The sequence below is a fragment of the Aquila chrysaetos genome, chromosome 18 (genome assembly GCF_900496995.4).
Source record: "Aquila chrysaetos chrysaetos chromosome 18, bAquChr1.4, whole genome shotgun sequence".
NCBI classification, from domain to species: domain Eukaryota; kingdom Metazoa; phylum Chordata; class Aves; order Accipitriformes; family Accipitridae; genus Aquila; species Aquila chrysaetos.
This window is the reverse complement of record NC_044021.1, coordinates 4,929,194-4,954,251: the sequence shown is the minus strand read 5'-3', so window position 1 is coordinate 4,954,251 and position 25,058 is coordinate 4,929,194. Positions and strand designations below refer to the sequence as shown.

The following is a 25,058-nucleotide window of genomic DNA, read 5'->3' as shown; positions in this document are numbered from 1 at the left end:
GTGCTAACACTTCCTGGCTGAGGGGACAGCCCGCTAACCCTGAAACAAGTAACCCCAGTAGCCCTATGAGCAAAAGAAAATTCACCAAAAAAGCACTGTTGGTGTAATCGTGCTGAGGTCAAGGGCCTCTGGTAGGAAAACCTTTCTTATTCGTGATTCACAGGGCTGCCTCAGCAGGATCTAGTGCAGACCTGCCTTAACGGGAAAAGCCTGTGATGTCAAGAAGTGTATTTCTTTGGAGACCAGCGCTTGCTTATGCTCTGTCAGCAACCCAATATATCAGAGTGCTTGAGTTACCTTGCTCTGAGCTGCAGCAGACGGAGGGGATCAAAACGAGTGCTTTTTCACCTTTGTTATCTGATTTAATCTAATTGAAACGTTGAACGCCGGGCATGTGCTTTTGTTGACTTGTCTTCTCAAGAAGTATATCCTGGTAGTCTAGCGGTAAACCTTCCCCTCACCAACAGGCTACAGGATTCCTCTGCTGGTACCTGGGCTGTGTGCAGTGTGTTTCCCTGCCTGGGAACGTGAAGCAGTGTTTGATGGACGTGGTCTTATGGTGGAGTGGGAATTCTCAATTTTTACGCAACCTCTGGTAAAAGTGCCTGTTTTGGTCTTAGGCAGATCAGTTAAATCAAAATCTATAAATAATGGTAAGTGAAATCAGGCATTCGAATTTAGATACCGATGGGAACATGCGTAGCTTGCTTTTAGGGGTGCTAAGTTTTTTTTCCTAGCTGTTTGCAATTGCTCAGTATTTCATATTAAGATTTTGTGTTTGACTTCCAGCACCTGAGTTTGAGCCTTCCTTCTCTTTTTTGATCCATTTCCTTCTCGGAAAATTTCAGCTACAAAGGAATCTAGTTAATGCAAAATCATGGGGACTGTCTTTTAATTTGGCGCATTGGAAACTCATGTTTATGCCTGTGCTGTTATTGCAAGTGGGTATGATCCTGTGGGATGTTTTTTCCTCCCCATAGTGTCGTAGTATTTGTGCATAAAAGCGTAAGAACATGTATTTCCTTTGCATCTGCTAGGCATGCAAGGTTTTGTGATGGTGGTGTCAGGAAATTTGTTGGGTTAACTGAGCTTTTCAGATGAGTGAATTCCAGAATTAAACTGTTCCAATATAACAGTAGCTTTTATAGTCTTTACAATACAAGGGTCTCCTAAGAATAAGTTAATATAGATTAATTTTCAAACCGTACCAGAAACAAGTACAATTTTCTTGTACCTACCTGTCTTGAAGTAAATGAGGCGTTGGGTGACGGTGCACTCATGGACTTCGCAGTCCTGAGGGATATGGGTCAGGTGAAGTGGAAGTCAGGACCCTGAATTGTAGGAGAGCAAAATTCCAGCTGTTCAAGGAGTTAGTCAGTAGGAACCCCTGGGAAACTGCCCTCGGGGACAAGGGAGCAGAACAGAGCTGGCAGATCTTTAAGGATGCTTTCCATAAAGCGCAAGAGCTCTCGGGTCTCCGAGTGTAAGAAATCAGGAAAGGAAGGCAAGAGACTGGCATGGCCGAGTCGAGACCTGCTGGTCAAACTAAAGGGCAAGAAGGAAATGCACAGGCAGTGGAAGCAGGGACAGGTATCCTGGGAAGAGTATAGGGATGCTGCCCGGCTGTGTAGGGATGGGGTCAGGAAGGCCAAGGTGTAGCTAGAGCTGTCCTTGGCAAGGGACGCAAAGAATAATGAGAAGGGCTTCTACAGGTATGTTAGCCAGAAAAGGAAGGTCAAAGAAAGTGTACCTCCTTGATGAACGTGACTGGCAAACTGGTAACAACAGACAAGGAGAAAGTGGAGGTACTTAACAACTTTTTTCCCTCAGTCTTCACTGGCAACCTCTCTTCCCACACCTCTCGAGTGGATGGGCTATGAGACAGGTATGGGGGAGCAAAATCCCTCCCACTGTAAGAGAAGACGAGGTTCATGACCACCTCAGGAACCTGAACATACCTAAGTCTCTATGGGACCTGACAAGATGCATCCCAGACTCCTGAGGGAATTGGCTGATGTAGCCAAGCCACTCTCATGATATTTGAAAAGTCATGGCAGTCAGGTGAAGTCCCCGGTGACTGGAAAGAGGGAAACATTACACCCATTTTTAAAAATGGTAGAAAGGAGAATCCTGGGAGCTACCAACCTGTCAGCCTCATCTCTGTGCATGGGAAAATCATGGAACAGATCCTCCTTGAAGCTATGCTAAAGTACATGAAGGAGAGGGAGGTGATTCAAGACAGCCAGCATGGCTTCACCAAGGGCAAGTCCTGCCTGACCAACCTAGTGGCCTTCTATGACAGTGACTACATCAATGGACAAGGGAAAAGCTACAGATGTCATCTATCTGGACTTCTGTAAGGCCCTTGACACGGTCCCCCACAACATCCTTCTCTCTAAATTGGATATGGATTTGATGGGTGGACTGTTTGGTGGATGAGGAATTGGTTGGATGGTCGCATCCAGAGCGTTGTGGTCAATGGCTCAATGTCCAGATGGAGATCAGTGATGAGTAGTGTCCCTCAGGGGTCCATATTGGGACCAGTACTGTTTAATGTCTTCATTGATGACACAGCAGGATCGAGTGCACCCTCAGCAAGTCTGCAGATGACACCAAGCTGCGCGGTGCGGTTGACACACCTGAGGGATCGGATGCCATCCAGAGGGACCTGGACAAGCTGGAGAAGTGGACCCATGTGAACCTCATGAGGTTCAACAAGGCCAGGTGCAAGGTCCTGCACAAGGGCTGGGGCAATCACCAGTATCAACACGGGCTGGGGGATGAAAGGATTGAGAGCAGTCCTGCAGAGAAGGACTTGGGGGTACCGGTGGATGAAAGGCTGGACGTGACCCGGCAATGTGGCTCACAGCCCAGAAAGCCAACCCTGTCCTGGGCTGCATCCCAAGCAGCGTGGGCAGCAGGTCGCGGGAGGGGATTGTGCCCCTCTGCTCCGCTCGGGTGAGACCCACCTGCAGTCCTGCGTCCAGCCCTGGGGTCCTCAGCACGGGAGAGACATGGACCTGTTGGAGCGGGTCCAGAGGGGGGACACAGAAATGGTCAGAGGGCTGGAACACCTCTGCTGTGAGGACAGGCTGGGAGAGTTGGGGTTGTTCAGCCTGGAGAAGAGAAGGCTCCAGGGAGATCTTACAGCAGCCTGCCAGTACCTGATGGGGGCCTGCAGGAGAGCCGGAGAGGGACTTTTTACAAGGGCATGTAGCGATAGGACAAGGGGTGATGGCTTTAATCTGAAAGAGGGCAGATTTAGAGTAGATGTAAGGAAGAAACATTTTACAATGAGGGTGGTGAGGCACTGGCCCAGGTTGCCCAGAGAGGTGGTGGATGCCCCGTCCCTGGAACCATTCCAGGTCAGGCTGGACGGGGCTCTGAGCAACCTCATCTAGTTGAAGATGTCCCTGCTCATTGCAGGGGGGTTGGACTAGATGAACTTTAAAGGTCCCTTCCAACCCAAACCAGTCTGTGATTCCTCACTGCTACTGAACTTCCATGGATATAACTGACTGTTGGAGGTCTTTGTGTGCTTTTCCTGCTGTCCTGGTTTCGGCTGGGGTAGAGTTAATTTTCTTCCTAGTAGCTGGTATAGTGTTACGTTTTGGATTTAGGATGAGAAGAATCTGGATAACACCCTGATGTTTTCAGTTGTTGCTAAGTAGTGTTTAGACTGAGTCAAGGGGTTTTCAGCTTCTCCTGCCCAGCCAGCAAGAAGGCTGGAGGGGCACAAGGAGTTGGAAGGGGACACAGCCAGGACAGCTGACCCAAACTGGCCAAAGGGATATTCCATACCATGGGATGTCATGCCCAGTATATAAACTGGGGGGAGTTGGCCTGGGGGGATTGCTGCTCGGGAACTAACTGGGCATTGGTCAGCGAGTGGTGAGCAATTGCACTGTGCATCACTTGTTGTGTATTTCAATCCTTTTATTATTATGATTGTCATGTTATTACTGTTATTATTACCATTATTAGTTTCTTCCTTTCTGTCCTATTAAACTGTCTTTATCTCGACCCACGAGTTTCACCTTTTTTTCCCCCCCGATTCTCTCCCCTGTCCCACTGGGTCAGGGGGAAGTGAGTGAGCGGCTGTGTGGTGCTTAGTTGCCGGTTGGGGTTAAACCACAGCACCTAGTCACCCATAGCTTGTTTGTCAGTGTGGATGTTAAAGAAAAATGTGTGAAGATATCAGTATGAAGATTTGTATTTGAAGCTATTGGAATGCAAAATGACAGAGAAATAATGAATCTTCTATCTGCATAGTTGGCTAGCGTTCTACTGTGCTGAAAGGAAGGAACATATATATCTCCATGCTCTGTTACAGGAAATAATCTCCTCTTTTGCAGGTTAAATACTTTATACACATTTGTATTACAGTGTAAGAAATCTGCTTTTCCTGCTGGTGCTGATGTGTGTTTTGATGATGAAAGAGCTTGTTGATAGAAATATTAAGGCTTTTTTTGTAGGATCACAGCTTTTTTCATATTTTGCAGTTGACTTGGAGTCAGTCATTAGTTATGAGTCACCTGGTGGTGAGTCAGCTCAATACTGCATGACTAACTTGTCATGTCATCTTACTATTTTTTTTATAGTCTGTTGAGAAGATAGTTGGGACTGCAACTCTGAAGTCACCGAGCTCCATTGCTTTCTTGTTAATGGGATGTATGACCCTCTGTTGAATTGGCTTGTTACGCCTCAGTTCCATACCTTCAGGCAGTGTTTAGGGCAATAATAGCTACTAATGCGATGCATGTTTTTGTCCTTCTTGTTTGGACTTAACTTTCACGTTTTCGTCCTGTGACCACACTCAAACTTAGGTGTTAGGTGGCACCTCTGTACCACCAGCCGTATATGACTGTCCAGTTATGTCCATCCTGTGCTCTTTCCTTCCCACACCACTGATAACGGCTTTCCCTGCACGTTGTATACTGTGGTACGTTATCGGTGCCATGGGCTTGATGGCTCTGGGATGAGGACAAGTGAGGCTGGGTACCACACAGAACATCGCTAAACCTAGGCTTTAAAAAATCAGCGGGACAAGACTTGGGAGCCATAAATCTTGTACGGGAAATGCCTGAGCCTGCAGAAAAGTTTCTACTGCTAGTTTAAATTAATATTGTGGTTAACAAAAGTCAATATCCAAATAGACGGTAGTAAATGCAAGATATTTTAGGGGGAAGGAAAGAGATTAGCAATATTTCAGGGCTGAGACTTTGCTAAATACAAATTGAGGTATGTCTATTTTCTATGTTATACAGGTGCTCAGAGCAAAAGATCATAGCGGTCTCTCTAAATTCGTAGTTTTTGGCTGTGGGATTAAAGCATGCCCTTGCTTCTAGAAACTTCTGATTTAATCTGCCAGGCTGGAGATACATGTAACAAAAATCATCGCATTGTCAGAGCAGGAGAGAGTTTATGTGTAGAACTAAGTTGCTGGATTTGGGCAGTGAGTCTAAGCCTAGGTCTCAGTTCTGAAGCATACACAGGTGAGACAAAAGAGGGGGAGAAATCACTTTGGTCATTTTAGGTAAATACTCTTGGGGTAAGGTGACATTATTTAGGGCCCTGGGTAGCTAAATTAAATGGTTATTTAATATGTCCTTGTTCTTCTAATCTGATGCTGGTTTTTCTGTAAGAGGTTTTTTCAAAGTTATAGCTTGTTTGCTGTCTTGCAATAAGTTAGGGAATATATACCCATCAGCTTGTAAGTTATGTAGATAAAATCACTCAGTAATTGTTTTTTTCTTCTATGTCCCTTGCAGCAGAAGTTGCTTTCCTTCCTCTCACCTTAAAATGAGGAAAAATGAAATAGAAGTCCTTGCTCACCTTGCATTCTACCAGAAATCATAATGAGCAACGTAATGAACTTTGCAGACTATTTGAAATTTACAGTGAATTCTAGCGGTTAGAGAGATAGGGGCTGGGATGTAAAAAGACAGGCGAACCGCGCACTCTCCAGTGTCCCGCAGTGCAGGACGTCAGGACTCGCGCCTGCCTGGGCTTATTTACCATCGGTTCAGTTCTGTCCCAGGTAGACGTGCTGCTTTGTTCCCTACTCTCTGGGCCTGTTTCACATTAAGGCCTATGTGCTCTAAATGCCTGTAGTAATAAGAATAGCTAGTTGGTATGCTAACAGGAGGACTGCACCCTTGAAAAGATTGTGCATGTAATAAGCTGAGAGTGTTTGGGGTGGTGAGGGGGTGACATTTTTAGGGGACGAGAACATTGGTTTTGATACGGGAAAAGACAGCCTTTTGTCACTTGCAGGAGGGGTTTCCCCTTTGATCTCTAAAGCTGAGTTTTAAGACGTGATATTTATCAGAAAACACAGTAAAATAAATCTGTTTGGATAGGTGAGAGTAGCCTGGGAAGGTAAGTGGAGGGCAACACTATTTGCTAATACACAAGACTGCTCTGTATCTCTCTCACGACCTTTCCTCCCATGCAAGCAATCAGAAAAGGTGGTCGAATTTTAATCCGCTTCTTCTAATCTGTTTTTAGTAACATGTCAGGGTAATCTCACTGTATTTCCTGTTGAACTTATATCTAACCCTCATTTTAAAGAATATAGACTGGGGCTTTTACAGCTTCACGTGCTTGAGGTTTGTCAAGGAAAAGTCAAAAATAAACAACAGTATCCTTACAAAGACAGAAAAATGCTGGTGTATTTTTCTTTGCAGCAGAAGGTTGGGTTTTTCTTTCCAGGACTATAAATGTTATGTGTATGTGTAAAGGTACCAAGTAATTCTCTGAATGTAAGACATCTTTCTTGTCTGCCTCGTTCATAATTCTGACACAACTACTGAAGAAGTACTGTCCTTACGTGCGGGGAAAAAAAAGATGCTATGAATTGCTCTTTGCTTGTATCATGGGAACCAGTTGTAACTGGGCTTCTTCAACATACATGTACATGCTATCTAGTGTGTAATACAAAGGCGGTTTTCAAATGTAAGCACAGGCTAGCTGTCGAAAATTAAATTACCCACACACGTTTTAATAAGCGGGCCACCTTCTTATGTATTAAATTTGCTCTTTAGCTTCTTGCAAGGCAGCAGGTTCATAGTTCAAATGCAAACCAGACAGTTTATATGCTGATTTTATGGGGGTGACTTACAGAACAGTGTCAAACTTTTGCAGCCAAGAGCAACTTCTTTTCATTACCGGTATGTAATGCATGTTCTCACACATGTCAAAGCAATATCCATGCCATACAATAAGACTTATGACGTGGCTTTGAAATGTATTGCATCTCTTGACCGCTCCGTCTGCCCATACCTGTTGTTTCATGCCCTGTAATGACCGGTGGGTGTTCCAGTCTCCTGGGCAAGTTTTAGCAGTGCCACTTACTTACCTTTTTCTTAAAAGAAGTCTACTACAGGAGTATGGCCCAGACTGGGCATATTCAAACCTTCTACCTGTTGCTTTTTTTTTTTTTTTCCCCCCTCCCCCTACAAAAGCTTTAGGGTATTATATTTAATGTCCACAGGTTCTTCACAAGTACAATGAAAAGATTCTTACCTGCACAGTAACGGAAAATTAACAGTAATACACGCAGTATTATCTCTAAGGATGTAAAAAGGGAAACTTGCGGTGGGTCTAAGACAGACAGAAGAAAAGCTTTTTTAAGCCGTTCTGTGAATCTCTTATGGCTCCTGGGCCTGCTATATTCTTGCTTCTTGTAACAGAACCAAGCAAAAGAATAGAATACTGTTTTCCCCCAAACCAGACATATTAAAATGCAGTAGTGTTTTCATATTTGTACTTCAGTATCTCCAAGAGGTCTCTCTGTCTTTGTGCCAGACACTATAAAATTTTATAGCAAAGAGGTAGCTTTTTTCCTAAAAAGCTTTCAGTCAAAGAGCGAGCTCACTTTGGCATACCTAATAATGTGTACTTTATTTGAGTAATCATCAAATTTACTAGCATGCATTTGAGAGAACCTAAGTAATTAGTGCCTGACTGTATAATCAGTCTGACTAATGCTGTTCAGTGCAAATTAGAAGACGACTGTGGCGTGCTACTTGTAACTAAGCAGTTTCTCTTTTTCCCAGTCTAAACTTAAAGATTTTTGGACGTCGGGATAAGTGTGCATTCATGCCCACTGCAGTATTTTCTTACAAATGAAAGTTGCGTGTGGGCTTGCAGTCCAGACAAATATGCAGAAATCTTAAATTTCTGTGAGTTTACACATTTCAGGTCTACCCTCCCTCTCATGTCTACACCTTTTCAAAACAAGGTAAAACAGAGGGGTTTTTATTTATTTATTAGATGTGTCTGCTTTCTTTTTTTCTCCTCTTCTTACTCCACTACTTGCCTTTCTCTTTGCCATGGTTTCTTGATGATTGAACCATTGTGGAATATTCAGCTGTTTTTGTTGATCTTAAACCAGAGCAATTCTTGGGCCAGAGGAGGTCTGGAAAACTTCAATTGTGTGGTGTCCTCCCCATAAAAGTAAAACAGCTGAAAAAAAAAGTAGCTACAACAGGAAAATCTGAAGATACCATAAATGAACTGTCAGTGGCACTTTGGCTCCTCTGCCTTGGCGAAGGCTGGCATGGGGCTGCAGGAACCCTCCGACTTCAGCCGTGCGCAGGGCCAGGAGATCCCGGTTGACGGGAGCCGCTTGGGCTCTCAGGGCGTGGATCTGGATTTCGCGGTTGTAATGAAAAATGCTTAACCGACTCAGCTGCTATCTTAAGATACGTGCAGCTTCGTTTCATGCTTGTCCAAACCTGTTCCGTTCTTTCTTGCAGCAAGCTCTCCTCCTGCTGCAGCTAACAGCACTGGGAGGTGGTGGTGATGGAGAGCCAGTCCCAATTACACCAATTTAATAAGTTTCACGTTTCTTTGCTGACAAGGGTTGTGGCTCTCTGTGACAGTTCAACCTAACAAGACATGTTGGTGGGCGCCTTGTTGCGAGAATATCACGCAAATGTGAGAGCCCTGAGCGTCTTGAAGCTTTAAACTTTGCTTTGTGCCACAGGTAGCAAAGTGCCTCGGTGGCTTTTCCTAAAAAAAAAAAAAAAAAAAAAAAAAAAAAAGGACCTCAGGATCAAAGAGGGTGAAACAAGGCCCTGCGGCAACAGGCTGACGTGTGTAGCGATACTAACTGACCAGCAGCGCTTCTCCAGGAGCTGCTGCTGGTCATCTGCTGGAGCCTGCTGCTGTGGTCTAGCCACGCTGGTCCTGGAGAAAAGCAAGAATCTAAGGGCAAAATACACTCTGTACGACCCTAAAATAAGGCGACTTTGTGCTTTTTGAAAGTAATGAGGTTTATGCTGATTTTTAATGGCAAAACCTCCTCAGAATATATTATTAAAAAACCCACCACTTTTTGCTTACTATATAAAAATTCAGAATTATTCGAGCTTCTTGCTCCTTTCCCCCACCTTTCACCTGCCATCCGCTATTTCTGCCAAGCCGTCTGAGAGACGGTCACACCAGAGGGACCCCCATCCCTCCCGGGACCAGTGGATGCTGCCCACAGGGTCGGTGCAGCGGTCCGTGGTTGTCTGCTGGCAGGGAGGCACGGTCCCTTGCTCCTTCCCTCTGCAGACACAGAGTCCTTTGTCACGGTCCTGCTAGCAGGGCATGCGAGAGCAGTGCCCCTCGGGAGGGATTGTTGCAGAATTATTTTTTCAGAGGATTTGCAGACTTGGGCAGCCATCCCTGCAGTAAATCATACACTGGCAGGTTCCTCTCTAGTATAGGGAAGCTGGGATGTATAATTTTTTTTTATTTCTAGACTGAAGCTGAAAACCTGGTTTACAGCCAGCTCCTCATCTTCTGGGAGAAACAGGAGTGTGAGACACCCCAGGTTCACGCAGGACATGCTGGGAAGAGCAGCGTAGCCTTACCTAACCACAGAGCCAGCACTGCAGACCAGGGTGTTGCGACTCACGGTGTCCCAGTCTCCGGGAAGAGTGGTTCTCTGCGGTGCAGAGCTGAAGCTCTGATGCATCTCTTCATCTCTGCTGCACTGTGGCAAAGCCAGTAAATCTTTCCAGTGCTTTGCACAAAGCCTTCTTTCATCACAGCTTCCTTGTCCCCTTCTGGTGCTACCATGGCCTGTGGTGAGCTTTACTGCGTGGTCCGGAGAGATTGGTAGCAAAGTTGAGTGAACGATCGATCCCCTCTTAGACCCAGACTGGTTCTACACATGGACTCTCCTGTGTCTCTGGACCATATGTACCAGGGTCCTGGTTCACACACTTTTGTTTGGAGTAAACTCTACTCACGCTGTATGGGGCCAGCTGAGATTTAGCTCCAGCCTAGACTATGAAATATGGCTAAAGCATCTTCTGTCCCAGTGCTTATACAGGTTTTATGTGCCATAGGAATGGCACTGGCTAGTTCTGAGTGTGGATAAACTGCCTGCACCTATTTTTTGATTAGACAGTACTTCCACGCTAGCAAAAAAATTTTGTTGATATTTGGGGTGCATTCTTGGGCAGGGGAAACTGCTGTTGTGGGACCCAGCACTAACTTGGATAGGTTGAAAGGCAGCTTTGGAGACCCGTTGAGGGCTGGTCTGTTGCTGTCTACACTATAATTACCTCTGCGTGTCAGAACCGGGCATGCAGGCAAGGAGAGGTCAGCCCTTCCCACTGTCATCTAAGGGCATCTGCCAGTTATCTTCAGTCAGAGCTGGAAGAAATCCCCATTGCTGTTTAACTGAATTAATGGCTATAGCAACGGAAGGAGTGGCCTTGCAGTGTTCTCCTCGGTTAGCCCTTTCCTGAAAGGCTGATTAATTGTTTTAAGATCAGCATGCACGCATGATAAAAGTTAACTTTGAAATAGCATAGCCCTGTAAACAAGGCTACCATAGAAACTGTGCTGTATGCTTAGGTTTGGGGAAAATGCCATGTTTTAAGTTCACCTACCCATAATTCTGCTTTGAACATTCCCCATTGTGTGTTATGTGTCATCATGTACATATTTGTTTTCATAGATAAACATCCTTAGGGGCTTACTGTATTCAGGGCTTGAGTTCCTCTCCTTCCTACCTCCCACCCCGCGTGTAAGTTACCATTATACACCTAGAATTTTGGGGGAAGGGGAGTTTGTTAAAGGACTGCTTCAGTGAAGAACCTTTGAGCTGTGAATAAAATACATCCTTGGCTGTCTTGGTAGCAGTATGGCTGTGTCAAAACCTCATACCGCAGGCAACCTGCAAGGAAAAAACAGGTAGTAAACACTGGCTTAATGAAAAGCCCCTCTGATCATTTAAAACACAAAAAGAGTGTGAGTGAGGGACTGATGTTCAAGTTAGGGTGTTTGGGCAGCGTTGGGATCGCTTACCCAGTTCCCATTTTCTGGGTTAAAGGAACAGTAAGTAGTGGCAAGGGTATGGGTAGGAGTGCAGAGTGCAGGTTGCCAGTCAAGTGGGGTTTTTGGCTTGTTTTTACAAGGCAATTGGTGATACTGTAGAAATGCTATTTTGTGACACTATAGAAAAAACTTTAAAAGTTACTCTAAAAAAAAAAAAAAAAAAAGAGGATGAGGGGACGCTAGCTTTTGTTGTCCATTAAGATGAGTAGCTTATGCTTCGATTCAGATTTACACTTCCAGGATCTCTGCAAAATCATACAGAGCTTTGTACTGATCTCATATTCAAATTTTTTAATTCTTGTAACATAAAAGCAAAGAAAAATAAAACTAATTATTTTTTTTTTTAAACAAGCAAAGATGATACTAGACTCCTATCTAAATTTCACCAGAGTTGCATCATATGGTCTTGGAAATTCGTTCCTCAAAGATCACTTCAGAGCTCTGCCAGTTCACTGTTATGTTAATTTTGCCTATTCTGCTTCTCCGGAAACCTGTCAATATGGAAAGATCTGAAAGGTGGGTTTTAAATAAAGGTGGGAAAGTCCTACTGAAGCAGACACACTGCCACTGTGAACAAAAAGTCGTTTGATTAAAAAATGATTTGAGTACAATTGGATATTGTTGCTGTGAGGTGTGCAGTATATACGGTAAGAGAAACCAAGCCAAGGCTTGGAGAAGTTAAAATAAAATGGAAATACACTTAATTTTTGAGAGCTTCGTAGTTAAATGTTGTCAGGAGATCTGGAAGCTGAGATTGCGTGCATATGAACTTCCTCTGCGCAGGTGCGAGTTGTCATGCCTTTAATCCACAGATGGCTTTAGAAGTGTTCAGTGCAGTGGGCGTTTTTGCCTTCAGGACTGGATTTGTGAATAACACCTGCCAGTATCCTTTTCTTGCTTTATATTATTTTGTTGCCCTGATGTTTTAGGGCACCTCGCTTAACGTTTAGTTCCCTATTTTCAGTAAGAGCTTTGCTTCGTTGTCTGCCAGCACTGGTGCGTTACCTGTAATGTTGGGTCTTCCTTGCTTGCGGGCAGGACAGATGGGGAACCAGTTAGCTTATGCGCACCTCTGCCTGCGTTTCAGGGACTGGGCAGTTTAAATTAAAAAATTAAACACAGGCGTGGATTGGAAAGCAAGTTCTTGCCTCACCAGGCTGGCCGTTGCGGGAGGGTCGGCTGGGTGAGGGTGGCTCAAAGGGACAGGTCTCGCGGAGGGGAGGTGGTGGCAGGAGAGGGCACCGGGAGGTGAGGGGGGAAACTGAGACCGTGACGGCGGCGGGGGGAGAAGTGAGCGCGAGTCGGGGGGGTTTGCAGGAGGAACGCGGAGAGAGTTGTTGGTGGAAAGCCCTGGAAGGAGCAGCGCGGTTTGCGCCGTTGCCGGTGGTGTAAGAAAGACCCACGGCGGGAGAAGGTGGGAGGGAACGGCGGACCTGCGGGTCACCGCTCCGGCCTCGTGGGCGACGGCTTTCGGGACGGAGGTGGTCGTGGGCCTCGCGGGCCTCCCTGACCGGCGCGTTGCCCTCGGAGCGCGCCGGCTCCTGCGGCCGGTAGCCGTGCCCTGCCCGCGCCGGCCCTTCTCCAGCCTGGCTGCTGGCCGTGTCGGTCGCCTCGCGGCTCGCGGCGGGGCAGCCCCGGCGCTGGAGCCCGCCGGGGTGCTCCTGCGGCGCCGGCGGCGGACGAGGGAGCTGCGACGCCGGAGCTAAAACGGCGGCGTCCGGCCGAGGCTGACCACGTCTGAGGGGCTGGCCGCTACCTGGCGGGAGGAGCGAGAGAAACCCAAGCCCTGCGTTGTCTCAGCGCGTTGAAATTTGCCAGCAAGACCGTCCGTTTCTGTGTAAAACCAACCTCTCTTCTGGCTCCGTTTTCTTTTTCTGTCCTCCCAGCCCTCTGCAGCAGCCCCGTTGAGGGAGCGCCCCAGCCCAGCAGCCGTGGTCCCCCTTCGCGGGGGGGGACACGACCAGCTGGAGCCAGGGCACCGCAAGGACCTTTCGGCCTCCATAGCGGGTGCTGTGGCAGAGTCTTCTTGGCTTGGGCGATAACAGGACGGTGATAAACGCCGCAGGCTTTCCTGACAGCAGCTTCCCGCCACGCAGCTGCGCCTGGCGGCAGTTCGGCGGGCAGGACGGTCCCTCCAGGATTTGGGCACCGTCCGCACCCGCAGCAGCCTGGGCAGGGTCGGTTCGTACGAAGCTTTGGGCCGAGGGGAAGGTAGAGGGGTGAGGCTAAAAGGTTCTCATCGGCATTGCTCAGGGCTTTTTTTCGGCATCCCGGAGGGCCTCGGCGGAGTATTGCCTTCTCCAGTGAGCCTTCGTTCGGGACAAGGCTTGCTTTGCAGGGATTGCCCCTCGGAGCTCCAGCTCCCACGTAAGCATTGCCTCTGATTTCATTACAGGGTGCTCCTATTCTAGACTTGGAGGCAGTCCAGTCAGCTATCTGCAGGGTTTTCTGCTTCTTTTTTAGTAAAAAAAGGCCTATGGAGATTAATTGCTTTGAGCATCAGAAAAGCTGGTATAATTTGTAGGCTGCTTATTGAACATGGTTGTTCCAGTTCCTGATAGTAAGGCATTTTATTCAAATTCAGTCTTGTTCATTCGGTTGCAAATAGTCATTGTTTATCTCATATGAATCACTGAATAAATATGAATTTGAAACCGAGAGTTTCACTTGAGCTCTAGCTGATGTTGACAGTCAAGCTAATGCTTTCAGTGCCTGGCATCATCCATAGATGCACTTTCCATTGTGTGGAAAATGATGGATAAAGGGTGAGGGGTTTTTTTGTCGGTTTTTTAGTGTTTTGGTCTTCCTTCCCAGATGAGGAAACCATCAGTTTTCACCCCCTTGTCCTTGGAGCTAGTTAAGGCGATACACATTGAAAGCAAAAGGAGTATTGCCGTTACATCTGTTTACTGGGTGCTGCTTACGGTAACACTGACTTGGGGGTGCCTTTGGTGGGGTGTCCCAAGCCAGACGGAGGATGGAACCCATGGGGAGCGTGGGCCCAGACCTTCCTCCGTTCCTCTGCTACGTGCTGGGATCCGCTCTCTGCCTCATCTTGCAGTGCCCTGCAGGTCAGAGACCTCTCCCCTGGTTTGCTGCGTGGTCAAAGCTGGCTTCCAGTTGAGACCCTGCTGCTGACCGGCTGCCTGGCAGGGAGCTGAAGGCCCATCTTGTGGTTCGTCTCCTGTGTCCTGCCCTCGGACTAATTCACTTGGTCCGGCGTTCTGGGAAAGCTGGGCAGCTGTAATCCCTCCACCCTCCTCTATTCACGAAGAGAAAGGAGCACTTTTCTGTGGAGAAACAAGTGCTGGTGACATGCCAGGAATGTTTCACATTTTCCGCAGTGCTATGGTCACGGTATTTGTAGGTGGGCTTCTTAAAAATCGAGCCTTGCGGTGTCTTCAGGTGCTGTGTAACTGTAAGTTATATAAGGTCACTTGCAAAGAAAGTTAAATTAAAGGTGCTTTTTTTTTTTCTTGTAAGAATTAGCATGGTCTGCCTAGAGGCTTACTGTAGTATAATGTAGGTAAAATTGATGTGTTTAATTTGAATTAAATTTCTTTATTGTCTGTGTAGGCAAGCCCAATTGAAGGGTCATAAGTGCTGAACCTGTAATTGGAAGCTTGTTCATACTTGATGATAGAGCTTGTCTATGAACAGAAACAGGTCGGTATGTGGAATAAACTGCCTTGAAATACCTCTTGTGGAGTAGGCGTTAGGTGGGAAGTCGTGATCAGACAAGCTTATTGACAGCGGTCAACGCACAGGGAAACAACAAAGAGGTGCTATTTAGTGGGTTTGCTGAGTTCTGCTGCGGCGATGTCTGGGATTGCCATCCTGGCAGCATGCTTCCCCATGCTGTGGAGCTCAGAAGCAAAGAGGGATATTCTGCATGGGTGTGACAACCCGAAAGTTGTAGTAGAAGAGCTGTTCAGGGGAGGTGCTGCGAGCCATCGCCGGTGCTGGTGCTGCTGGAGGTTGAGGAGGCGGCGAGGGAAGGCACCAGGACAGGCTCCCAGCACTTGAACCCGATGTCCCAGGCTCCGGCAAGTCTGAGGAGTGTTCTGAAAGTGGGACTGAGGGGAAGGATTTGGAAGGGGTTTGACTGATAGGAGGAGGAACGGAGACTGAAAATGGCAGGAACCGAAGTGAGCAGAGGGTAAGGACGAAGTAGAGGATTATACACAATTTATCGGTTGTGTGTTACTCAGCTGATTTGGTAGGTACAGTAACGTGCAAAGTGGACATGTAGACATTTTGCATTACAGGTCAAGATTAACATCTAACTGGGAAGGGAGACTGGGGAGTGGGTTGATTCCCAGGGTAAATGGGGAGGAATTTTACAAAATGGGCAGGAAATAAGCTGATCCTCAGTTGATGTGCGTATGGGATATTTGCTTGAAGAAAAGGCCAGTGTTAGTCACACTAGTAACGATATCAGTTTAGTTGTAATATTTTTTTTTTCTTGACATCAATAAATACCTTACATAAAATTATTTCATTTTTCTCCATAGTTTAATAGATAAGAAACTTCATTGTGGGTTTTTTTTTGTTGCTTTGAAAAAGATTAAATTATATTGCATCAAAGCAAGCCTTGGGCCCTGGTACATCTTGTTGCCTGAAAGATTGTTTTGGGACAATGGAGTGGATGTCTAAGGTCAGCTGTTACAGAGAAATAGTAAATTATCGGATAAAAACATTACTTGGGTTGCACTCTTGTCACGATTAACCGTAGAATTTAAAATGTTGGTAGTTAATCTGCTTTACATTTGGTCTTAAATTGCTTTTGATTTATAAGAGAACCTCCTTGTCCTGTATTTTAAGTATCTACTTAGACAGTAGATCTCTCCAGGAAAAAAGAGTAAACTACTAGATTTTTATTTTTGTTTTTAATCTCTGGGTCCTTGGGCTTGCTGTGATTTATTTTTCTCCCTGGAACGCTGCATTCCACAGCTTGTAATGTGACCCCAAGGCCTCTTTTTTCTGCTTGGACTCATGTATAAAGACATTTTGTAAGATTTATTGCATTCTTTTAACTTCTAAACACGAGGGAAACACAAATGATGATCCTTAGTTCAGACCAACAGCAGAGAATGAAAAAAAAAAATGATATTTTAAGAGGATGTTTCTCTGTACAATCCCGTGTATTTTGCTGGGCTATGCTCATCTCTCTGCTGTGGGGTCAGTGACCATAAGCAAAAAGATGCCTTAGAAAACTGAGGGTGCTGATGTCTTGGACACATGAGCCAAGTCCTCTGCAGTTGCTTATGAGTTGTGTGGATTTTTGTGGGTATCGCCGTAGCAGTTGGGATTAACCCTGTGAAAAACTCATGTAGAGCAGTCCCTGGGGCAGTGACAGGAAGGCTGTGGGCTTCACTTTTTTGGGTTACGATTAGCTTTGCTTTCTGGTGTCTGTGGGCTGGCTAGGTGCTGTAGCAGTTGGTTCACTAATATCATAGGCATATTGAAAAAAGTTTGGTTGTATTTTTTCTTGGTTTGTAAGCCTGTCTCTCAGATGACTTCTGTACAATAGCTTTTTGCCTTCACTTTCCCCGTCTTCCTGAATTTCATGTTTAAACTACCATCTTTTACATTATCCCTCTTGTTATATGGATTTGAGCAACTTGATTTAAATCATCGAGCATGTGACAAGACTTTGATATTTCTGTTTTCCGTGTATGGATATCAGTATTATCTTCTGTAAGACCCTGCAGTTGGTAAGGTACACCTAGGGTTGATATAAAGTTCTCTTGCGTAGAAAAGGTAGAGGGAGGTTCTAGCTCCTTTTCTGTTACCCCTACCAAACCGCCCCCTCTTGATTTGTTGCAAGAACACTGGCGACAGGGACGTGCTAAGCTGCGTGACCGCTCCCGAGCACCGCGGCACGCGGTACTTGGCATCGGTCGGACGCCACCGCGTCTGGCACGTGTTACCGGCGGTGAAGCCGATGGCGCGTGGCCAGCCAAAACAGCTGCTGACCGCGTGGCCGGTGATGGCCGAGAGGGATGGCCTGGCGCGAGGCCGCGGCCGGCGTCTCGTCCCCGTCTAGAGGCAGCAGTGGTGGGGAGCCAGTGCCCGTTGCCACCCTTTGCTCCGATCCAAATCTCAGCCTTTGAATTAAAGAAAGAGACCTGAGCCTGCACTGACTGGGAGTTGTGTTTGGGAGGGGCGAGGGTTCAGGTCACTGTTCAGAAGGGGCTGTTTTAAAATGCTCGCAATATGTAAACTTTTCAGTAGATGATCTTGCACGTTTTTGGAGAGCAGATTCAGTAACGGTCTAGCTTGGGTCGGGGCTTCCAAGATGCAGACAAGCCTGTTTCTACCTTTAAATAAAAATCTCACGGAAATCTCACTAAAACGATGAACGTTGTTGTAATTCAAATACCGAATTGTTGATCAGGAAACTTTTGGAGTACCTTCTGCCTTCCTCCCAACCAGTATGGATTATCAGCATCAGACCAAGAACCCATCTCCTTGTGAAAAACACCCTGAGAGATTCAGTTGTGTATGCGCTCTGTGCAGACTGGAAAGCCTGAGTGTGACTTGTAGCTTTTGCAAGAAGCAGGGATTGTGTGGGTTTTTTGATGCGCTTTACCTAAGCACTTCATTCAGCATTCTCCTAAACGCACTTGACTCAGCTGTTGTGAAATCTCTTGATACCATTTAATGACCTTATTCAAGCAGGGATTTTTGTCACTTGGCATCATGTCACAAAATGATACAGTAAGAGAGAAAGCATGTGTGCTGCTGTCATTGAGGGCCCACTCTGATGTTCTTTCCTGGTGTTAATAAATTGTATTACAAATTAAATCTTTTGTTAAAATATAATTTCTGTTAGATCTTGAGCTTAGGGGTAATTTGTCAGTGCAGAAAATTAATTAGACATTGTTTTGTGATATTCCCCTTAAATTGAATGCTTGAAAGACTTCCCCCCCCCCCCCCCCCCCCCCATGCCAGATTAATTATGCAGGATAAAAATGTCATTTTCAACATAAAGAAGTGGGGAATATTAAGATCTTCATGCTGGTGGTTTTCATGCTCTTTTAAAAGCATCAGTGAAATTAATTTAATTGCAGTCATATGCCTCAAACTCCTGATCTGTTGGTGGGTTATTTTCTTTACATGCTCACTAGTCGATTTAAAAGCGTATATTTGTGTAAAAGTAGTTATTCCAGATTGCATGGCATACAAAAAATGCTTTTCTGAACCAAATATAAAGACACAGACTCGCCTAACAAATATTTGTACATTTTGGAGTACAGTATTGCAGTGCTCATGCAGAATTATTTTATGAATAGAGAAAATTATGTATTTATTTGCTAAAGCCATCATTTTCATTATATGTCTTTGACTTAGTATGTGATTTAGGGGTTATTTGCTTTTGAAATAGAGTCCCATATGAATTTATTTATTTATTTATTTATGATACTCCACTGTTTCAGAACAAACCCCTTCGCAAAACGTCAACTGGCAAAAACCCGTTTACCTAGTGCTCATCTGCAGTCTCACCTTTAATCTCGGTGCGTGCTGCTGTAAGTTCTCCAGCTTCCCGCAGGGCATTAGAGAGCATCTGACTGGCATCTTCAGCAAAGAGAAGGCATTTCCTACAGCAGCGGTTGGGGATCTGGATGGAGTTCCAGAGGGTGACGTGGGAGTCTGTCCCATCTATGCAACGGAGTCGTGGCCACGTCCTGGACGTGCTGGTGTGCTGCCGAGGACTTCCCTCTAACTTTTTTCCTTGGTCCCACATCCAAGGCTAATATTCTTGTTGTGAGATGATGAATTCATTTTCTCTACTTGTCCTTCTTTCTCATCTGGGTAATATTTTGGGGGGAGTATGACTGTAGATCTCGCTCTCAGTGTCTAGGGCTTGACTTTGTGTCCTAAAGCAGGTCCAGCAAGTGCTGCGGGTAGCACAGTTGTTCAGCAGGCGGACCTCGACACTGCTCTGGGTATGTCCCCATCACAGCAAGGCTGATGAATTTTACCCAATTCTGGAGAGAATAGACTTGGGCTAATAATCCTGTGGACTTCTGAACAGACATGAATCAGGACATAGGGTCATATCATCAACTCTTTGAAACAGGCTGTCAAAAACACACCAGTATAGTTTGTTTTCACGATCTCTGCACATCACCCTGTTTTTAATGTTCACTCAAATATTCCTGTCCTTACTTACCTGTCTCTTCTTCAATCTTTCCTTTTTGCCTAGAGAAAGAAATCTGACTCAGTAGCATGTGATTACTTTCTTTTAGTCTTACTTGTGTTCTTCTTCAGGACTGACACTAAACAGCGCTCCTCCAACCCTTGGGTGTGGGTTCTTCAATTCAGCAAGCTGTTAACATTTAGGCATCCGGTAGTTCCCTCCTATGTTATATTTGAAGCCCAGAGTACCTGCTGCAGCTTTTTCCTGTGTTACCTGGGGAACTTGGTAGCATTGGTCCCCCAGCTTTTCAGGTTGCTTCCTCATTTGAGTCCCTTTTTGGTGTGTTCATCATGGCACTAGTAAGCCATGGTAGGGACAGTAGAGCAGTTTTGAAGTGTTGTTTTCCCTTCCCAGTGAAATGCTCTTTGCTGTTGTTTAGCTGAATTCACTGTTCTGTCTTGTATTTCTTGAGCTTGTTCTTTTTCTTGAGCTTGTTCTTTTTGTTGTTGTACTTTGCATTGCTCCTTCCTATCTCAACCTCTAATTTTCACTTCCATAATAACTTTGAGAGTTCTTATTTTGCTTGCTGTCTCTTTAGGGTTTAATTTATAGTTTTCCATGTATTCAGCATGTTTGTTATCTTGGACCATTTATATCTTGAGAGGAAAGAAGTTTTTGCTGAATTTTCATTTAGGCTTGTCTTAAATCTTATTCCAAGTTTCCTGCATGTTTTACTTGACCTTCCAGAAATGCTGGCAAGATCCTTGAGGATGGACACTCCTGCGCTCTGCCAACGGGCTCCTCTTGAAGTTCAGGAGCCAACTTGTTCATCTTCCTCTTCTGCGTGCTGACCCCGCAGAATCACTCTTGGTTCCTATTTCCTGAGGATTTCAACTGCTGTAATGTTTCATAACGTGATCTTCTAATTAGTAACGATAAAGTTCAAGGTAGCTTTTTCATGTCCTTATCCTAGTAAAGGTGTGAGTGAAGATGAAATAAAACAAAGCAGGCCTTTCAGAGCTTGAGCAGCAGGACTGCAGAAAGCCCGTTTTAAGGAAATGAGGTCTGTGCATGTGATCCTGCTGCCCTGTCTGATGTCTTTGATCTCGTTAGATGATTTTCACCAAGTTTTACAGTGGGTTTAGGAAATCTGAAGGATGCATGGTTCTGGTAAAAGTTAAAAGTAAAGGAAAAGTAACTCCCCAGCATTGGGAAAGAGATCCTCCTCCTTTCTGATTTGGGTGGCAGCCGTTATGACCGGTTGGTGTGTTTTCTACCCGGTTGACACACAGGCCTCTCTCTAAGTCAGCTCACAGAGCCATTTCCTCACCCAAACAAGAAGGCAATGTGTGGGAGAACTGGCAGTATGAAGAAGAGAAAATAGTGGGTTAGAACAGGAAGGATGAATCTGCAGAGACCATCTTTGATAGTCCTGCCACACAGAAGTCAGTCGTCGCGTCAGTTTTGCTGGTGCATTTCAATGAATTCCTTGCGTTAATAAACATGATCAGTGATGTATGGGGTGCTCTGCCTACCCTACTAACCTGTGCGTCACATACCAAAGAACAGAAGTTACAAATATGAAGATTCTCCTCCTAGAAGTGATGTTCTGTTTCCTTTCTGTGTTCACATGAGGTGTACTCACAGGATATGTGCCATCCCCTTTTGGTTTCCTAATTATCTTACTGAGTCTATTTTCCTGTTTTAATTCCAGGCTGATACATGGTCTCTGTTAAGTTGCTTGCTTTTCTAGGATTTGCTCTCCTTAAAACCCTTTTATTTCCAAATCTTCCAGCTTATGATATTTTTGTTCTACGGTATGACCTTTGGGTTTTTCGTCATCGCTCTTCTGGCTATGAACTGCAGTTTATTATTACTCTTGAGATGTAATTACTTCTAATTCCACTTCGTGTGGTTAGTCTTGGGACTGCTAACACTGTTTTCAGTCCCAAAAGTTTTGCTGTCAATTGATGCTGTTCACATTCGCTCTGTCTGTTAGATACCTGGACCGCTTGCCCCTGGATCATGTGCAAGTGGCTGCTTTCTCCATACTGGTCAGCATTTCTCTGCCCTGTACAAATGCTTGTCCTGTCACCTTGATGGTTGTTTGCCACAAAATAAGGCTCAGATCTCTCAGTGTCTGTCTTTTTTTCCCCGCAGTTAGGGATTGTGCTTTGGATGCTCTGAATCTGTAGGAACTTTCTGATGGTTTGCTCACTTATCCTGTTGACGTCTGTGCTGCCTTCCAGCACCTGTTAGAAATTTGTTTGCTGCATTTCTTTTCTCCCCCAGCCTTCCCCCAGTATGCTTTGTGCTGGTGCAAGTGACAGCTGTAACGGTGCAATGGCCTGTGCCAGCGTTTGGTATGCCTGGGATACGATTTTAATGAACAAATATCATCAGGCAATTCTCCTCTGTCAGCTGGTGGGGTATCCGAGCACAGAGCTTCGGTGTTAAGTCCAGTCTGTGTTCAGCCTCTTGCTTCTTCAGCTGCTTTTCCTCGCTCATCTCAGCAAGACAGGCAACATTGCTGTTTTCCTGAATAGCCTCCTATGTGCAGTCTTTCGTTAACAGGAGCATACGTATGTTTTTATGCTAAAAGGCTCTGAGGGGTTTTCTCCTTCTGCGCAGACGTGGCCCCTTGCGCTGCCCCATTTGTCGGGCAGTGCTGCGTGATCCCCAGCCTGCAGCGACAGTCCTGCGGTGCTCGCCAGTGCTCCGGCTGCAGGTTGTTGCACTTCTTCCATCTGCTTTATAAATGGTATTTCAAAGGATTTTGGAAGGGTGTTTTTTTGAAATGTTCCACATCATTAAAGTATTTGCATTAACCCCACGCTTGACTTTCTTACGCTGAAATGGTGCCGTTCACGGGGACTAGTATTGCATGAGTAGCATTGGCTGGGAGATGCAGGCATATGTCTGTAAGGATGAGCTGCCAAGATGTAAATTAAAAGGAAATGGGAAGCTGAATTCCAAAGCTATTGTTTTACGGTCTTCAGTGATGTCATTAGTATTCATAAAAGTTTAACTAGATTGGGGATGTGTACATCGTCTGACCATATTTGTGATAGTTTTACAGAAGATGCGTAGAAGTGTTTTCTGACTGAGTATTTAAATTGTGGCTTTTTTAGAGCTTTTACTGTCTAAACATGCTTCAGAACTTCGTCTCAAAGGTCCATTAATTAGAAATCGGTTCGCCTGTTCATTTCCAAATATCTGCAGCACACTGAACTTAGCATGTTCCTTACATTAGGAATAATGACCTAACCCGATAGCGGTCCTGACCGGAGAATTGAATGGAAACGTTTAAGTGGATTTTAGATGAAACATAAAAACACTTGCAGCCTCTTAGAGCAATAATTTTCATTTGCTGTTTTGCACTGTGAAACATTTCCTCCCAGAGTAACTTGAGTATAAGTGGGGTTTACTGTAAGGGGTGGGGTTTTTTTGGTTGGTTTTGGGTTTTTTGGCAATGATTATTGCTTGGTTTATTTTTCTCCTGATAAAGTCTAACAGTAGTCCAGTGTGAAACAAGATCACATTTGCCCTTAAAAAGAAAAAGACCTTATAGCCCTCAGTGCATTGTCAGTATGTTCTAGTTTCATATGACCCACGTGTACGTATTTGGGGCTTCAGTTATTGTCAGAGGAACTTCACAAGAAGGTATGACTGGCAGGCTATTACATTTTACAAGTCTGCACACTGATAAACTGGATAGGGAATATGAATGGGTGTGAAAGCTCTATGCTCAGACAGGAGTTTTTGAATGCATGCTCTGATTATTGTATTGTCTTTGTTTCCCTTCTTTCAGGTATTCACTTATAAAAAGAGCACGATCACCCACCAAAAAGTAACGCCTATGCATCAAACGAGCACAGAGAGTGTGGAAGACATGGCAGCACTCGTAGATCTCCATGAAGGCTCCATTATGCACAACTTATTCCAGCGATATCAGCAAGATAAAATCTATGTAAGTTTCTTCTAAAATTAAGAAAAATATCCAGAGGGAATGTTTTTGAATGTGTAAGCGCTGTGTGTGTTTTGCTGTTCTGTGTTATCTCCCCTCCTAATGTTCTCCAGTTCTTTGTGTATCCACATAGAGCTGAATCGTGCCTCATCTAGTGACTTCTTACCAACAACGATGGAAGGAGAAGGTAGCTCAGGGCTGGCCAGGCAATCCCTTGGAAACCTTGAAAAACTGGCACGCTATGTACGCTTTTACGCTTCCAGTGACAGGGTTGTGTAAAGGGTTCTTGTTTTTCTCTTCTCCTTCAGACTCTCTGCCCCAACAATGTGTTCTGTGTATGTCGCCAGAGAGGATGTGGTGGGATTTAGCCTGTGACTGCCATCTGAGATCCCGTCAGGCCAATATCCAATTCTGATCAGCTTCCCCTTTTCTATTGTAGTACAATTGTCAAGCTGAGGACCTGTGCCATTAAATACAGATGGTCGGGTGTTTGGGGTGTATGAGAGTAGGCAGCTGTTTATCAGTTTCAAAAACCAGGACTTAGTCCACACAGAATTCTTCTTCTCAGCTCTGTAATGAAGGTTGTTGTGATTAGATTTACCTGCTCTTTAAATATTTTTGTTAATCTTGAACTGACTAGATATGAACCTTTCCTGAATCTGCAACTACACTAAATGTGAGAAAGATGCAAGGAGTATTAGTGGCTGTTACAGATTGTGAAATCTCACTTTCCAGTAGTTCAGTGGTTGGTGTTTTGGGGTTTTTTTTGGGTTTTTTTGTTTTTTTTTTTTAATTAATAATTGCAGAACACAAATAATTTTTGTTTGCATCACCTGTCTAGGCCCTTGATTTGCCCATATACATGCTTTATTCCAAGATTCATCTATTAAGTTTGGCTTCTTTATTTTTGAACATGAACATATCTTAATGTAAAAATAAACTTGCCCTGTATTCAGAAATTTCTTTCTGATAAAAAGCAAAAAAGGGCACAAGGAAATTATGTTCCTTTGCACATTGCCTTTAAAGTGGCTAGTGTGGGGAGTCCTAAATGTTGAGGTAGTTCTCTTCACAAAAGTCTTTATGTACGGTTTTTTTCCTCAAAACAAATGAACCATTTTGCCTTTCAGAAAAAACAGTAAACAAGAAATGAATAGCATATATGAACAATCCCGCATGTGCGTGGAAAAATAGCTGCTTGGTAAGAATTTAGTTTTCCAGCAGTGTTACTGGATTAGAATATAATACTGAGTGTGAGTTGAAACAAACAAAAAAAATTGTTTTCTGAGCCATTATGTGTACTCAGATGGAGGACACTTCCCCCTTTTAAAAAGTGTGTGTGTAAAAGGGGGTGATTTCTTTAAGAGGCAAAGAATAGCCTTGTTCTGAAGAAACATGTCCTAGCTTATTTTTTGGCTTGTCAAGGCAAGATTAGGGTATTCTGATACTTGGTGCTCATTGTGGTGTATGTTTCTAGACAAACAGGTTTGTGTGCTGTTAATGACGAAAGATCTTCAATTGCTGCTGAATACTCATTGTCCCTTCAGTTTTGCTAATTTTACTGCTTACTCTTTTGAGTCCACCTCACCTGAAAAATGATTGAAA

The 25,058-nt window shown here is 44.8% G+C and overlaps 1 protein-coding gene across 1 annotated transcript in view; it reads left to right on the top strand.

Annotated features, from left to right (window-relative positions):
• MYO10 (myosin X) overlaps window positions 1–25,058 on the top strand; it is a 169,831-nt gene that overhangs the window by 50,398 nt on the left and 94,375 nt on the right. Inside the window, exon 3 of the mRNA XM_030041607.2 lies at window positions 23,301–23,459. Within this exon, the coding sequence (XP_029897467.1) occupies window positions 23,301–23,459 (159 nt within the window). The remainder of the gene's footprint in view (window positions 1–23,300; window positions 23,460–25,058) is intronic.